Source organism: Typha angustifolia, chromosome 13, assembly GCF_048772165.1.
Source record: "Typha angustifolia cultivar Huaian chromosome 13, ASM4877216v1, whole genome shotgun sequence".
Classification (NCBI taxonomy): domain Eukaryota; kingdom Viridiplantae; phylum Streptophyta; class Magnoliopsida; order Poales; family Typhaceae; genus Typha; species Typha angustifolia.
The window spans coordinates 6,107,115-6,123,134 of NC_133251.1; the positions used below are offsets into that span (position 1 = coordinate 6,107,115).

General features: G+C 32.0%; 1 protein-coding gene across 1 annotated transcript; it reads left to right on the top strand.

Annotated features, from left to right (window-relative positions):
• Positions 1 to 8,385: 8,385 nt before the first annotated feature.
• On the top strand, positions 8,386 to 10,564 carry LOC140774067 (cation transporter HKT2;1-like). The gene is made up of 3 exons (XM_073116910.1): positions 8,386 to 9,610; positions 9,709 to 9,927; positions 10,121 to 10,564. Exons 1-3 carry the CDS (start codon positions 8,433 to 8,435, stop codon positions 10,323 to 10,325), a joined length of 1,602 nt encoding a protein of 533 aa, XP_072973011.1. The 5' UTR covers positions 8,386 to 8,432; the 3' UTR covers positions 10,326 to 10,564.
• The last annotated feature ends 5,456 nt before the right edge of the window (positions 10,565 to 16,020 follow it).

The window sequence follows — 16,020 nt, forward strand, 5'->3', positions numbered from 1 at the left end:
TGCACTTTTTTTTATTTCTTATATAGAAAAACAAGAGAATGACTAATAGAGACCTGTATAAAAAGCGTATAAAAAAAGCAACGAAAGTTGTTATTATATTTACAAAAAATTGTTATTATATTTATGAAAGTTATTCATATATATATTTTCTTCTTATTTATTGTTGCTAATTTTTTTTAATCTACTTCACCACTAAAATTGTTTAAAGATAATAAAATGTGTATAGAAAAAGAATGAAAGTTATTAAAAGATAATAAAATATAAATTCTCACCACTATCTCTAATTAATCTCTTACTTTATTAAAGAGCAATTATAGAGATTTGTAAAAAAAAAAAAGAATGATTAATTGAGATTTTTATAGAAAAAACAACGTAAGTTGCTATTATATTTACAAAAATTATTATTATATTTACAAAAATTGTTATATTTAGGAAAGTTGTTATTATAATTGCAAAAGTTATCAATATGTTTCTTCTGCTTATTATTTTCTATTGTTGTTTTTTTTTTGTTAATCTACTTCACCATTGAAGTTGTTAAAAGACGACGAAATATGTATAGAAAAAAAAAGTTATTAAAAGGCAAGGAAATATAAATTTTCACCACTATATCTGATTAATCTTTTACATAATATCACAAATTCTGTCCAAGCTTCAAGGTTTTAATCAATTGAAGGTAATTAAGGGTTAAGAAAAAGCGAGCTAACAATCTCTCAACAACGATATTATTATTACAAGTATTTCTTTATTTTTTAATATGGATTCTTTTGATGCTCGTCTAGAATCACAACCGAAAGGTGAAGATTCAACTAACCTTATACCTGCATCTCAACAATAACCCGATTCGAAAATTTTAGCTTTATCATCAGGCATTTCTAATAGATTAAAGTCTAAAGTTTTGAAGATTTTTAAATGGATTAAAACTGAAGATACCAAGGTATTATTATAGATTATAGAGCTAAATATCTTTAATGTGGTCATAACATTTCTGTATAAACTAAGAACAACACTACTCATCTAATGAGGTATATTAAAGATAAATATAAAAATATCAACTTGATATTGGTGAAATGTTGCTTAGTGAAGGTACTTATGGAAATCTTTCTAATTTTCAATGGACTTATAAAAATATTTGTAAAGAATTAGTTAAATATAATATTCATATAAATAAACTTTTTTCTTTGAGTGATGATTCGTAATTTGAAGGTTGTTTATAAAAAGATTTTCTTCTAGCTTTTAAAAGATTTTCTTATCACGCAATTAGAAGATATATTTCAAAATATTTTGCTGAAAAAAAAGAGAAATTAATTTCTGATTTTGTAAAATTAAAATCTAGAATTTATTTAACTACTGATATTTGTACTTCTTATCAACATTAGTCTTTTATGTGCATAGCTGCACATTATATTGATGATAATTACAAAATATAAAAACGAATAGTTTCTTTACTAAAACTTGATGAATGTCATACCGGTGAATATCTTTCTCATACTATTATTCTAGAGTTGACAAGTTATAATATCTGATGTAAGGTTTTTTCTCTCTCTTGATAATGTTTATAATAATGATTCTACAATTTCTAATCATAGATGCTTTCTTTGCTATTTTGTAATGGTGAATTATTACATACTAGATACATACGTCATATTTTAAGTTTAATGGTACAAAGTGCCCTAAAAAAATTTGCTGAGATAATTTATAAAATTAGAGAAAGTGTACATCGTATTATTAATTTTAATGATAAAAAAGTTAGAACATTTGTAAATACGTGTAAAACGTATAAATTAAAAGTTAGAAAATTTCAAGTGGATGTAGACAGATGGAACTAACTTATGAAATGTTAGAATTAGTACTCCAATATCAACAGGCTATAATTTCTTATGTTTCTTTAAATAGTAATAATGTTTTAGAATGTCCTACTAATTTAGAATGGAAAAAAAGTAAAAAAATAAAAAAAAATTAGAATTATTTTTTTATGATACTAATATGTTGTCAAGCTCTTATTTTCCTATGATTCCAATTACAGGTATGCAACTTATTAATATTGTTCAATTTTTTATTGCTTTTAAAAATAATCAATCTTTACATAATGTTTTACAAAAATGAGAACTTTTTCATTAATGTCGAATGGAATCTTTGAGCTCCACACATATTACAATCATTTTGTAATTGATGATGAGTATATATTTTAGTATGGTGGAAGGTAAATGAAACGATATTTTCAATTGTTGCGCTATGACTCGTAATATATTGACTATTTATATGTCTACTGTACCTTCAAAATATGCTTTCATTACAAACGGGTAGTTGATTAATGAGCGTAGATCAAGTTTAGGAAAAGAAACAATTGAAAATTTTATGTGCCTGCAATATTGCTATACTGCCGAATCTAAATCATAAGTGGACAACCACTTTGTAATAGAAAAAAATGATTTGAGTTTTTAAATCTCAACGAATGATATGCAATTTTATTTTTATTTTTTATAATTAATGGATAAATTATGCAAATGATAAATAAGTGGCTAAGTGCCAACCTAGTTGGGATGTTCTTATTCTATAGTGATGCAAAAAAAAAAGCCTCTTAATTTTGTATAACTATATGTTTAATTATAAAAATATCTTTCCTTTCACTTATCTACTCAAGAAAGATATATTTTTTGGGCTGAGTCATGGTTCAAATCTTACTCAGATCGCAGCTTTTAATCTTTATTTATTTGATGGTCTATAATTTCTAATCTTCTAGTATACATATCACATGATTCACAAATCAGAATGTAATGGGGATTTAGGGTTTGTGTGAGCTTCTTGATTGATTCACATTCGATTCTCCAATTCTTCACATCATCACTTAATATTAATAAATAAATCTCTTGTTCTCTAATAATTAAGTTCTTCCTTTCTCCAATCCAAATGGCCTTCTCAGTCTTCCCTCACTCCCTTTCTCTTACTCCTCTTCCCAGACCTCCTCTCATCTTTTTTTCTAGTGCTACTTCTTCTTCTCTTGATCCTATAAGTGGCGGCTCCTTTTTTCTGACGCCAACAACCCCTATCAATGACGAGGAAGAGAACTAATAAGAGGAGGCTACAATTTCCTCTGCCTCTTCCTCTGAGAAGTTCTAGTAGTCTGGTACATAGTTTCCACTGTGGAGGACCTCAACTCGCGGCTCCCCACACAATTCGGGCTCCATAACTACGAAATCGTCTTATGGAAAGACCCCAAATCCGATGAAGAAGTTATTGATCTTTTCTATATTTGTGTGTGTGATACGAACTGAGTCACATCGGATCACATTATAAGGATATTAGGCTCGATGGATCGAGTCTATTTATATTTTAATTGATTTATGCTTATATAAGCCCTTAAGATAAGTCTATTTAAGTCATGTATGCCACTAAGATAAGTCTATTTAAGTCATGTATGCCACTAAGATAAGTTCAATTAAGTCACTAAAGCAAGTTCAATTAAGTCATATAAGTCTCTAAGGTAAGTTCTAGTTCGAGTCATATATATCTTTAGGATTAAGTCTGAATATGACTCATTGTACCTTACTACTATATATGAAGGGGCTGAGCTTCTTAGTTTATTAATCCAAGCATTTAAGTATTGAGAAATGATTTTAGTTTTGAATTTATCTTAGAAGTAGAAATAAGTTAATCACAGCTGTTTATTTTCTTAGGAGTATTTCTAAGTTAGAAAACTAAATTCTACCTCCAAAGTATAGCCACCGTCACCTCTAGCAGTCACCTTACGACGACAGTCACAACATTAGATATTTATCGTTCTACTTTATTCTGATCTTACTCCACTGTTTTAATTGTATCTTTTCATCAAGACACCCAATTGACATGAAACTAGAATCATTAGAATCCTATCTTGTAAGGCTACCACCATTTAAACTTTTATAATATTGTTACGTCTGGATCTATCCATATTTTGGTTCGTAATAGTGTGTGTCGCTAATTTTGTCAAAAGCTAAAACCTTTGAGAGTTCAAAATTCTTTTTCTTTGTTAGGGGTTACGAAGAGAGGATCGACTAGAATGAATGCTTGTAGTGTTCTTACCATGGTTGACCTTCGATAGGATAGGTTCTTGTGGCCTATATCATGTTCAGTTTGGGCTCTAATCCTAAACCCCTACCTATCTATTTGCCCGACTCAGCTAGCTCACTCTCTCATGGGCCGACGGATGAAAACGAGCTAAGCTTTTGTAACAAGGCCCGGCGCCCAATGGTCAGCTCTCTAGGTATCTTTGTATATTTTTGTGGTAACATGATTACTATTTAAAAAAAAAAAAGAATTCCTTTGAGTATTCGTAAAGCTACAAGAGATAATTGAATAGTTAGATGAATCTTTATCTACGTTTATGAAGAAGGAAGATTTATTGGTTGTCTTTGTTTTGTTAGACCTCTTGGCTATAAAAAATAGTGCATGATTGAGATTAAAAAAATGTCATTTGACCCAAAATGAGGAATATATGGCCTTAAAAGAAATTAGGTCAACAGTGATACTGTATCAGCATGTATACTTCATTATTAAACGAATCTACCAAATAGGAAAATAAATGCATGTTATGTCACCAGAGAGAAGAGAGGCATCAAATTGTTAATTTTTAATACATTTCATGTTGACCATTCACTCCCTAATTGTACAAAACTAAATAAATAATAACTATTATCAGTTGGGAAATGCAACTACGTACCTTAAGAGCATAAGAAATATTTCTAAATAATTTAAAGGAAAATAGTCTATCTCTACATTTGTTGAGAATTATCTGATCTAGATTATCTAAGAACTAAACTAGGCTTAAGAGGGATTCACACCAAGACAAAAACATGATCTTCACTTAAGTCTTGAATAAACAACGATTTAAAACCTACACTTAACATTCTTAACTTCCCAGAATTTGACTCCGACAATATAAATTAATTGCCTGAATATATTTTAACATCTTATACTTTCAACGAAAAGTTATTCACTAAACTCTTTTCACAATACTATGCGTTGTTACTTTTGTCTATAAACTATACCGTAAATATCTATAACAAAGATAACAAATAAACTTAAGCAGTCTTCCATATGTTAAATAACTATGTATTTTAAGAGAAACTCTAAGATGGGTCCATGATACAAGAAAGAATTTCGGGAGAGCAAAGTAAATCTTATTCAAAACGATACCAGCTTGTAAGATAAGATAATAAAAATTCATAAAGATACAGTGATAGGATAGTAATTTTGTCCAAATTATAATGACGTAAAATATATTTAACCTTTCTTCTTTTTTTTTTCTATGTAATTATCACCACCATGAGAAAACGCGAGAGAGAGAGAGAGAGAGAGAGAGAGAGAGAGAGAGAGAGAGAGAGGGGCTGCAACTAGACAATACTTTAAGTAAATTATTGGAGTGAGAAGAGCTACATTAATCCGAAATCTAATGGTTGTCAAGGTGTAGAACTAATTTCTTCTTTTATTTCAACGGGCCCTACTTGCAAGGGCACATCATTGTTGAATGGTTGACCAGCTATTGGCCTCTTGTTGAGAAAGAACCTTTGGCATTAACGGGAGCAGCATCCTTTCTCTCTACTCCTCTGATATTAAATATTGTGAGAAGTCCGTTTGATGTGCATGGCGCGATGGTAACGTTTGGCAATAGTCAGCTCTTATGCTCCAGTAGTTTTGGGGGCGTTCGCTTTCCTGATCAAGTAACTGTTTGCTGTAATGCCTGAGTTTGGAGAGAAACAGACATTGTTAGGGACTCATGGAGGTCTTCTAAACTACTATATGTATAGGTGAAAGATAATAAAGTATAGTTCGATTCTCGGTAACCTCAAAGACCTCATATTTATCTCTTACTCTCAATTATACAGATAACGACATGTTGGAAGATTCGTTGCACTACACCTTTCGCATAATTGACATTAAACAACTAACATAACCTAGATTTCAACTATTTAGGAAGTTTACAAGATTTTCCACCATCGTCTTGAACGCGGAATGCACCAACTTCCCTTTTCTTTTTTTATCCTTTTCTGCAATAATTATAGTAAAATAATCTTTCTCCATATCGTGACTAAACATCTTTGCGTCTTGACGTGATAACTACTCTGTCATGTGACAAAGAACGAGAAAGGAAGAAAAGAACCTCTCACATGAACGCTAAAATTATTTGTACTTTTATACTTATAAATATTGGGTTTGAAGAACCCTAGCCTTTCGTTTGGTTGTTCTGACCTTGAATTTCAAATAATTTATATTTCATTTTTCTGTTTTTCACTTTCAGATTCTATGATTTAACTTTCAATTTCTCTACTTTTTGTATGAATACAGAATACCCTTCATATTACTTTTTAATATTTATATGTGAAAATCATAACATTTTTATAGGTTTTGAGAGGTATCTATGCCAAAGGAAAAAAAGTTCTTGGGTGTGTTATATATTTACTGTTGTATTTTAGATAAATTTTGTTTTGTATCATTATGACTCATTATACTGTTAACTAAGTTAGGACTATTAAGATTTTTATAAGCTTTTACTTTAAAAATAGTGTATCACTGTGCCATAGGCCACACGTAAACCGAACCTGCATGAGATGATAATTAGCACTAAGTTCTCTCTCTCTCTCTCTCTCTTTATATATAAACCCTAGAGAGTTAGCCCGTGAATGATTTCCTTTTGCCAGTTAAACACGTAGTTTGATAGCTGTCCAATTCCATTGTGCTGTTGTTTTTCTTCTTGCGCTTTCATCATTTGCTCGGTTGATAGAAGCTTTTGGTTCCAAACCATTGAAATTGAAGTACAGTTTGCTGAAGTTTTATTACGTGCTAGCATCACAATCCAAGAGGTCAAATGTTTGAAGTCTAACCAGCAATTAGAGTTATGTAGGTATCCGTCGCTATAACTAAGGAGGTTGTAGAATCGAATCTAATATCTAATATTAAATAATTATTGTGAAAAAAATTATGATAAAAAATAGTTTGGCTCAATGACGGATAATTAGTTAACTGCGTGATTGTTTTAGAGAAGTAATTCGACAGCATGATAATTTAGAATAATATTTCGATAACATTTTATTCAAAATAATAATTAATCAAGCAAACTAAATTATTTTTGTGTCGAAAGTCACTGAATTATTACACCACTAGCCCACAGAATTATGGACATTATATTAATAGTTAAAGAAGAGTCGAACAAAAGCTTAAGCTATATATGAGTGCCTGTCGCTCTCTTTTGACGGAGAGACTAAGAAAACTAAAAAAGAAAACTTCTTTTCTTTTATTATTTTTTGGTGTATTTATCTATTTTGTCTTCTCTTCTTCTTTCTCTCCTTAGGGTATCTATATTAAGAGCGTACGTATTCTTCCATTGAGGGGGAAACAAATAAAAATAAAACAAGGGTAGAAAAGATAATTATCTCTCCGAGAGTAATAAAAAAAAAAGAGACAATATTTAACTTTTTCTTTCTCGTTATTTTTCTCTACTTTTAAATGTTTTCTACTGAAATTTCTTTCTAAGAGAAAATCATCCTCTTCTCTTATATCTTATAATTTTCTTAACCAAATGAAATTAGCCTAACTTTACAAGATCATAGAGAGAGAGTAGCAAAAATGAGATAATTACCTGAAGAATTTTCCAGTGCTAGCAGACAATGCAACGCCGGTTTGATTCATGGATCGTCCTTTTTCCTCAAAAACTTGTATTCTTAAAATATCTTATCCATCTGCACCTCTCACAAGTTCCCACATGTCAAGCAAGAAACCTTTGCCCCAGTTAGAACCGCCACCAGGAGAGGCCAAGTTATTAGAAACTATAGAATTAAATGGAAATTAGTTTAACTATATTTATAGATTTGGATGCTTTTATTATGCCATGATGCAGGGAGAAAATGTGATCGTTCGTTGACACCTCTCAATTACCTGCGTTTGGTTGTCTCTCTAAACAACTTACACATGGATTGTCTGCCAAACCACTTAAACTAATCCATCAGTTTTCTTCTTTTTTTTTTCAATTCTAACTGCTTGATGATCTTACAATCAATAAAGAATTATATATTCCTTGATTACAATCTGTATATTATAAATCTGTTCGTTATTCATTTAAGCTTTTAGTTAATTTATTGTCCGACATAATTCCAAAGCTAATTTTTGAGAAGATCATGACTTAAAATTTTATTAGTTTATTGCTTAATACTTCAAGCTTTTGAGTCATTAATTATCTTGATAACAGGCAAATAAGCCAATCAGAACAAGCTATTTCCACCAGGGTCATATCATCTTCTTTGTTCAAATATTGACATAATCTTTTATTTATTGGCGTTAAAACGTTCACCTACTTCCACCAGGGTCTATATAAAGCCGGAAACCCAAGTATCCGTTGTGCTATTCCCAGTTTCCCACCAGAACAAGCTATAAAAGCTCTGTGTGCACTTGTCTCTCCAGAGATGGCATTCTCTATTACCCAAATAAGGAGCTGGGTCCATCTGTTCATACTTAATAGAACGCAGAGCTTCTTCCGTGCCAGTAGATACATCTCCCAATCCATCTTGTTCTTGTTTCGATTCTTCGCATTCCATCTCCAAACCTTTTGGGTTCAGCTGCTCTCTTTTGCTTGTGTTTCCTTGTTTGGTTCTTTCCTTCTTGTAATACTCCAGCCGAGCAACCCTTCGTTTACCAAGTCTTATGTGGACATGCTCTTCTTGTCGACATCCGCACTTACGGATTCAGGTCTTGCCACCATCAAGATGGAGGACCTTTCGAGTTCGCAAATCGTCGTTCTAACCATGTTGATGTTTCTAGGAGGTGAAGTCTTTGTTAGTTTGATATGTCTTGGATTAGGAAGTTATAAGTATAAGAAGCCAGAGCTTAGCGTCAGCAGAGTTGATTCTGTTCGTATAGAAGTAGATGTTATAAATCCTTCAAGAACCCTTGATCACATTGAGTCAGGTTTAGATGACGATGTCCAAGAAATTTCTTCAATTGATGGTAAGGATCTGACGCAGAGTGGTATAAGGTACTTGGGCTTCGTTATCTTAGGTTATCTTATCCTATTCCATGTGGCTGGCTCTGTGTTCATCCTCTTGTACTTAGTTCGTATTTCTAGCTCAAGAGATGTACTTAGACAGAAGGGTATCAATGTGGTGCTCTTCTCCATCTCTGTAGCTGTTTCCTCGTTCGCCAACGGGGGACTGATACCGACGAACGAGAACATGGCGATCTTTTCAAAGAACTCGGGCCTCCTCCTCATAATTATCCCTCAGATCCTCGCAGGCAACACGCTGTTCCCTCTCTTCCTGAAGATGGTAATCTGGGCCCTGAAGACTGTAACTAAATCTGAAGAACCCAAGCATATGATTCAGAATCCTAGAAAGATGAGATTCGAGCATCTGCTCCCTACTTTGCCGTTGGCCTTCTTGTCGGCGACCGTTGTCGGTTTCGTGGCCGTCATGGTAGTACTATTTTGTTCAATGAATTGGAACTCCGCGGTCTTTGATGGTATGAGTTCCTATCAGAAGGTTGTGAATGCGTTGTTTATGGCGGTAAATACTCGGCATTCCGGTGAGAATTCCGTCGATCCATCCATCATCGCCCCTGCTGTTCTATTGTTATTCATTGTTATGATGTAAGCTTTTCCTCTTCTTCTTTCTTTCTCTCTGTTATATTTAATTGTTCTTACTTAGTAGCAAGTGATGATAACACCCACTCTGTTGTTGTTTCTAGGTACCTTCCACCTTCAACAACAATTGCACCCTCTCAAGAAGATACCAGTTCCGAGGGAAATAAGGAGGCTTCGAGAAAATCTTTAGCGCAGTACCTAATAATGCCGCAACTCGCCTGTGTCGCCATCTTTGTGATCGTCGCATGCATCACGGAGAGAAGAATGCTTTCACGAGATCCACTTAACTTCTCCAGTTTGAACATGATATTTGAAGTCACAAGGTCAGCCTCCATCTTTTATCACTTTTATGGTAGCTACCTAAATAGTTAATTATGCTACGAATTGCAGCTTAAAGATATTATTAACTCATCAACTGCACTTAGCGGTGATTTTATTCTTTTATGCCTTAGCAAATATTATCTTTAATTGGCCATCTTTGAGAATTCTAATACGCTCTTTTACTATATCATGCAGTGCATATGGGAATGTAGGGTTATCTATGGGCTATAGTTGTTCCCGGTTGCTAAAACTACATCCCGATAGCATCTGCGAAGACAAACCGTATAGTTTTTCGGGATGGTGGAGTGTGGAAGGGAAGCTACTTTTGGTGTTCATCATGCTCTATGGGAGGCTTAAAAAGTTTAGCATGAGAAGTGGTAAAGGTTGGAAGCTTGGCTAAGTTAAATTAATTTAAATGCTATATGCATGCATGCATGGTGGTTGCTGCAATCTCCAGAATGAGTTCACTGTTTACATAATGTACTTATACTTGACATTGCCAGAAATACAATGGAATGTTTAAACACCAACGGTGAGATCGAGTAAAAAGTTTAGCATGAGAAGTGGTAAAGGTTGGAAGCTTGGTTAAGTTAAATTAATTTTAATGCTATATGCATGCATGCATGGTGGTTGCTGCAATCTCCAGTATGAGTTCACTGTTTACATAATGTACTTATACTTGACATTGCCAGAAATACAATGGAATGTTTAAACACCGACGGTGAGATCGAGTACATTAACCAGCAAGCAAGAAGAATAGGAATGAAATTAAGAAATGGCATATGTGATTAATTTTAAGGCACAAACTAGTGTATTCACAATACGCTTTTAGTGATACAACTTGTAATTCCAAAAACTGGAAGGTACCATATAAGATATTTCATGCATGGAGTCCAGTTTTGGCCACTAAATTATGGAAGTTCCATTTATTCCTATGAGATTTTAGAAAATTAAGGAAATTGCCATAACAATTGTCATGCAGTTTCAGCAATATATGTATGCCGACCATCATATTGTTAATCCATCAATCAAGACTGGGAGTTCAAAAATGGGAATTCACTACCGTGATCTCTTTCTAAAATCCCATTGCATCGTTCTTTTTAACAGCTTAGACTTTAAAGATGACGATAATTTACCTTATACAACACAAGAGGAGATTGTGAACTTTAATCGCACTAAACTGGTTCGTCATGAAAATATAGAGCTATCATATATCGAAAATCTATCACTATCAGTTTAAGCTTTTGATATGGGCGGCTAAGTTACGTAAATAACTTTCTCATTAAGTTGCTTTCAGATAATACTATTATTTTAGAATGTTTTCAGAAATAAGCTTAGCTTTTCTTTGTGTCTCTAATGACTACTACCGTTAGGTTTTAGTGTTAGTAAATATATATAAAATATTCTAAGTGTTTATAGTATATATATATATATATATATATATATAATAAAATTTAATAGGATTTAGTTTGAAGATTTTTATTATTTGAAGCATTTAAGTTAGCCTGCCCGCACTGTATTTATAGGCATTCAAATGCACCATAGAAAGTTTGCAAGTCTTTCACACATACGGTTTTAGTAATTCGAACACACTTGGAGGTCGTTCGAACATGACAGCAAAACTTTATCAAATATAGAATTTCGTGAGATGTGATTGGACTTAGACTTGGCCTTATCTTTATAAGGTATATAAGAATTATAATGTCCTAACTTTGGGAGAGGTTGATAATTATTTTAAAATCATCTTTTAGACTTCTCTACTTTAGGTGAAACATGCTGAATTATTTTCATCTCAACACATATATATATCAGATTTTATAAAATTACATCTCGAGGGTTACTAGAGTTTAAAAACCTCATAGAAAGCAGTGTGTCGTGAGATCCAGTGAGTAAGGCTAAACCCTGATACAGATTGAGTTGTGAGAATCGACGATTGATCTGTAAGCTTTTTGGTAACTGCTATAAGTTTTAGTGATTGATTTCGGTTCGAATTTATATCTGCAATTTTTACCTAGTTTAGAGATTTTTTATATAAAAATCTTGGTGTTCATCTTTAGTTTATTCGTTGATTATTATTCCACATTTTTTACTTAAGCAAATGATTAAAAATCACACCTAGAGTTTTTATAGATACATCAGCGTGTATATTTTTTCAACTACTTATATAAATAATTACTAGGACATCTTAACTAATCAAATCAGACGTATTTATAACCCATTTCCCTTTGGAATACCATTCAACTAACATTGCAGTGTGTTGCACGACGTAGGGCATTAATTTAATAAAACTCTAAGGTTGCATGATCTTAGAAGTCCAAGCCTTTGAGGGCATTAAAATATTGTAGAGAGAGCTAGCTAGAAGATTCAGCTGGAACGACCAGGTTGGTTGGAACCTCACCAGCTTCTAGTTTACCTTTATTTTACCTCCATTATTAAACCCGTTTGGAATATTTTTTACTCAATTATTGCAAGAAGAGTACTGGAAGTTAGCTAAGACGAGGCCATGTGTTTTGAATATTTTGCCTCCATTATTGACATTTAAAACGAACCTCATAATGGAGTTGCCGTCAAATTCTGGGAAAGCGATGTGAAGCCCATCTCAGTCATTTGATTTCCTTCTATTTTTTTTTTATTTAAAATGTCCATAGATACAAAGTACATTGATAAACAACTACTATAAATATTCTCTCATAATCTGACTAAATTATAAGCAGAAAATGCGAAATAGAAAGCAATTATATTTTTTGGTTGGCTATTTATTTTTCATAGTTTTCATTTTATTACAGTTAAAATAAAAATAGAAAAAAATTAGAAATAATACCTTATATTTTTACTATGTTATAAATAAGATCTTCTCCTTTTATTATTAATAAATATAACCTCTTATTTACTAAAACTTTAGATATCAACACTCTTAGTTAAGTTTAATTTTTAATTACCCAACCAAATAAAATAAAAATTTGAATATGTTCCCTACTTGTATAATATTTTTATATTTCTTATATTGCCTGTATTTTATTCCTTTTATATGTCCTTTAAAATCAAACAGCATTAGTTGTGGATATGTTAATTTTGTGGGTCCAATATTTAGAAATGATTCTAATAACTAAAAGGAGTTATTTAATTTTATTTTATCCGCAAATTGATGTTTTAGTTTGTCTCCGGATGTTGTGGAGGCTTAATTTAGTTTTATAATTAAGTTAATGTGATAGTCAAATTTTTTTATATTTATCTATCAAACTGAGGGATGTAGTTTGCTATTTTTATATATTAAAGGAGTCTATTTGTAAATAATAAAAAGAGAGGGTTTTATTTAAATATATATAAAAAATAATAAAATATATTTTGTAACTTTCTCTTTAATAAAATGGCAAAGAAGATTGTAAGCATCAATTATTTTCTATCAGTTTAAGCTTTTGAGCTGCTTTGAAATAATACTAGTATTTTAGAATCTGCGAGTCTTTTTGACTACTACTGGCAAAATAATTTACTACTGCGATGAGCATTTTGTAATTTAATTATATTTTATTTTCCAATTAATAATAATGAATATTATTGTGCATCAGATATATATAAATTATATAAATATTATATTATAATCATAGCCCACTCCAACTTACAATTATATTAATATTCAAATTCTCGCATAAAGTTAAATGAGTCTCAACTCTGGTGAACTATAGAAAGACAGGCCAACAAAGATAGATGTATCTCTCATACCAATTGTTCAGTTTTATTGGAACTCCCACCTAGATATAATAATAGAGCAATGTAAGTTGGAGAGAATTAAGTAGGAAAATTTTATGGAAGAATCTATAGTTGAGAACAAGTCATATTTTTAATATTAAACTGTATCCCATATTCCATGGAGAAATTGATGCTAAATTATACAGATTATGAGCTTATGACTTATGTACTTTGTACATTCAACAAATTGTGCTCCAAAGTTTGATCAGATTGGATCAATCTGCAACAATAAATTGAGCAATCCCTATCACCAAAGTATAGTTTTAATCAAATACAAGCTACATAAGATGCTCAAAGTTGAGAATGCTCACTGCCAATTTCTTATTACACTGATAGCTTGGATCAACCTGCACGTAATATATCACCATGCATGCTTTTGTCCACCCTAATATTTATAAAAGATCAAACATGATGAACTACCAATTATGTTACTATATTAACCTGGTATTAATCAACTGCAAGAATTGACATGCTCTCTGAGAAAAAAATATATATATAACCCTAGGAATGATCTCCCACACGCTTACTTAAAGAAATAACATAGTAGAATTAAAGAGAGAATAATCTAACATAGTGACAAATATTTTTACTTGAAGAAAATATCAAAACCTAGGTAAAAAATTCATATACGGATCCTATCTAGGATTGGACAAATTATTAATATTAAATGCAGTACTTACAAGAAGTAGTTGTAATCTTAGCTTAAAACCTTTCTAATAGGGACCTAACAATTTTATTCCCAGGTATTCTCTCACCAAGATAGAAATTAGAGTCAACTACATCACTCAACATGGCATAAGATCTTCAAAATATTATATTCGTTCACTTGCATCCTATGATTTAAAAAAATGGTGGTTAAACTTGGCAATTTTGAATAAATTTAACTTCAGTGGTTCCCTTATGGGAAGTCTCAAATATGTCTGAATCATTATTAGATAAAATAGTATTAATCACCGTGCTATTGATATTCTTATTTTTATCAACCAAAGTAGACAGATTCATAACTATGAAAAATAGAAAAGGCAAATGTATTCATCGATTCATTTTAAAATATATTTGTATTTTGGATTTCTAGTATGATAGTTCATTGAGTAGAGTAGAGGATGTTAGGTTTTTTATATTTGTATTTTGGATTTCTAGTATGATAGTTATTCATCGAGCACAGGAGATCTAACAGTAAATAGTCCTTTAGTAAGTTTCATTTTCTAAAAAATCTCTCTCAAATATGAGAGTCCTATTTGATGCAAATTAAAAAATATATAATTACATACTAAGAATATGTGTCCCAATTAGAATGCTATGTGATGATTAAAATTACATGGAAAAAGTACTCATTTGAATTTCCTCTCTAAGATTTAACCAAGTACTAAAATAAACAATAGTTACAAAATACTTACAAATTGATTTTTTTTATTAACAATCACTGTGAAAATGATTTACTTGACTACCTCCCAATATACCAATTTTTGTGCTTACCCAATCTTTGTGACCCTTAGGGTTTAAAACATGTCTCTATAACTCTTTGAGACAACAACAAATGCAATTTTAAATCTAGTGAAAACTCATCAAGATATAATAATTAAAACTTCACTATTCCACTCTCATAATAATACTCTCAGTGTTCTACAAAGATATTCTTAATGGCCTTGGACAGCTGTGCGTTACTTTTAGCAAGCTCTCCTTTTATAGTGCAAAGATTTTTTTTAAGGAAATTTAGAAGACAGGTTACATATATCATTCAGGACCAAGCCTGCCCAAACCGTTGTCGCATTTGTGTGGGTTGCGTGGTGAGCTAGTTGATGAGCTTCCAAGTTATTTTTACGACTAGTACAATGGATTCTTATCGATGGGTTTACTGTTAGCCAACTACTGCAATTCTTGAGAAGGTGTTGTGCTAACCAATCTTAACACTTTGCCTTACTCGTGATTGTGTTTACTGCTACTTGACAATCGCTAAACAACCATTTGTCCATGTCTGCTCGAGCCCTTGATAGGAATGTTGTCTATCTTAACCTTACCTTCTTCCCTGGGCAACTGATGTAGACATCTACGCCCCTGATTTTGTATCCCTCCAAGGCGGCGTTTGTTCAGCAAATTTGCGCATTTTTTGCTAGTTAGGGTACACTGGCTAGCTTGAGATTCAGACGTTGGGAGCTAGCATCTCCTGGATGTTTGCTAAGGAAGATCTACTTTTGGCTTTTGTCCAAACTGTTGCTCGGTTAGGATTCTTGCCTCGGAATGTAGGCCTACAGCAGACCTTCTAAATCTCCCAAGCTACTCTAGAGTAAGCACTAGTTTCCTCTAGTGAGAGTTTCTTGCTGAGTTGAGAAGTCCATTCTTCAAAAGAT

Coding starts and splice junctions, on each gene's coding strand:
- LOC140774067 (XM_073116910.1), top strand. CDS start 8,433: ATGGCATTCTCTATTACCCAAATAAGGAGCTGGGTCCATCTGTTCATA. Junction 9,611..9,708: donor TTGTTATTCATTGTTATGAT/GTAAGCTTTTCC, acceptor TGTTGTTTCTAG/GTACCTTCCACCTTCAACAA. Junction 9,928..10,120: donor ATGATATTTGAAGTCACAAG/GTCAGCCTCCAT, acceptor TATATCATGCAG/TGCATATGGGAATGTAGGGT.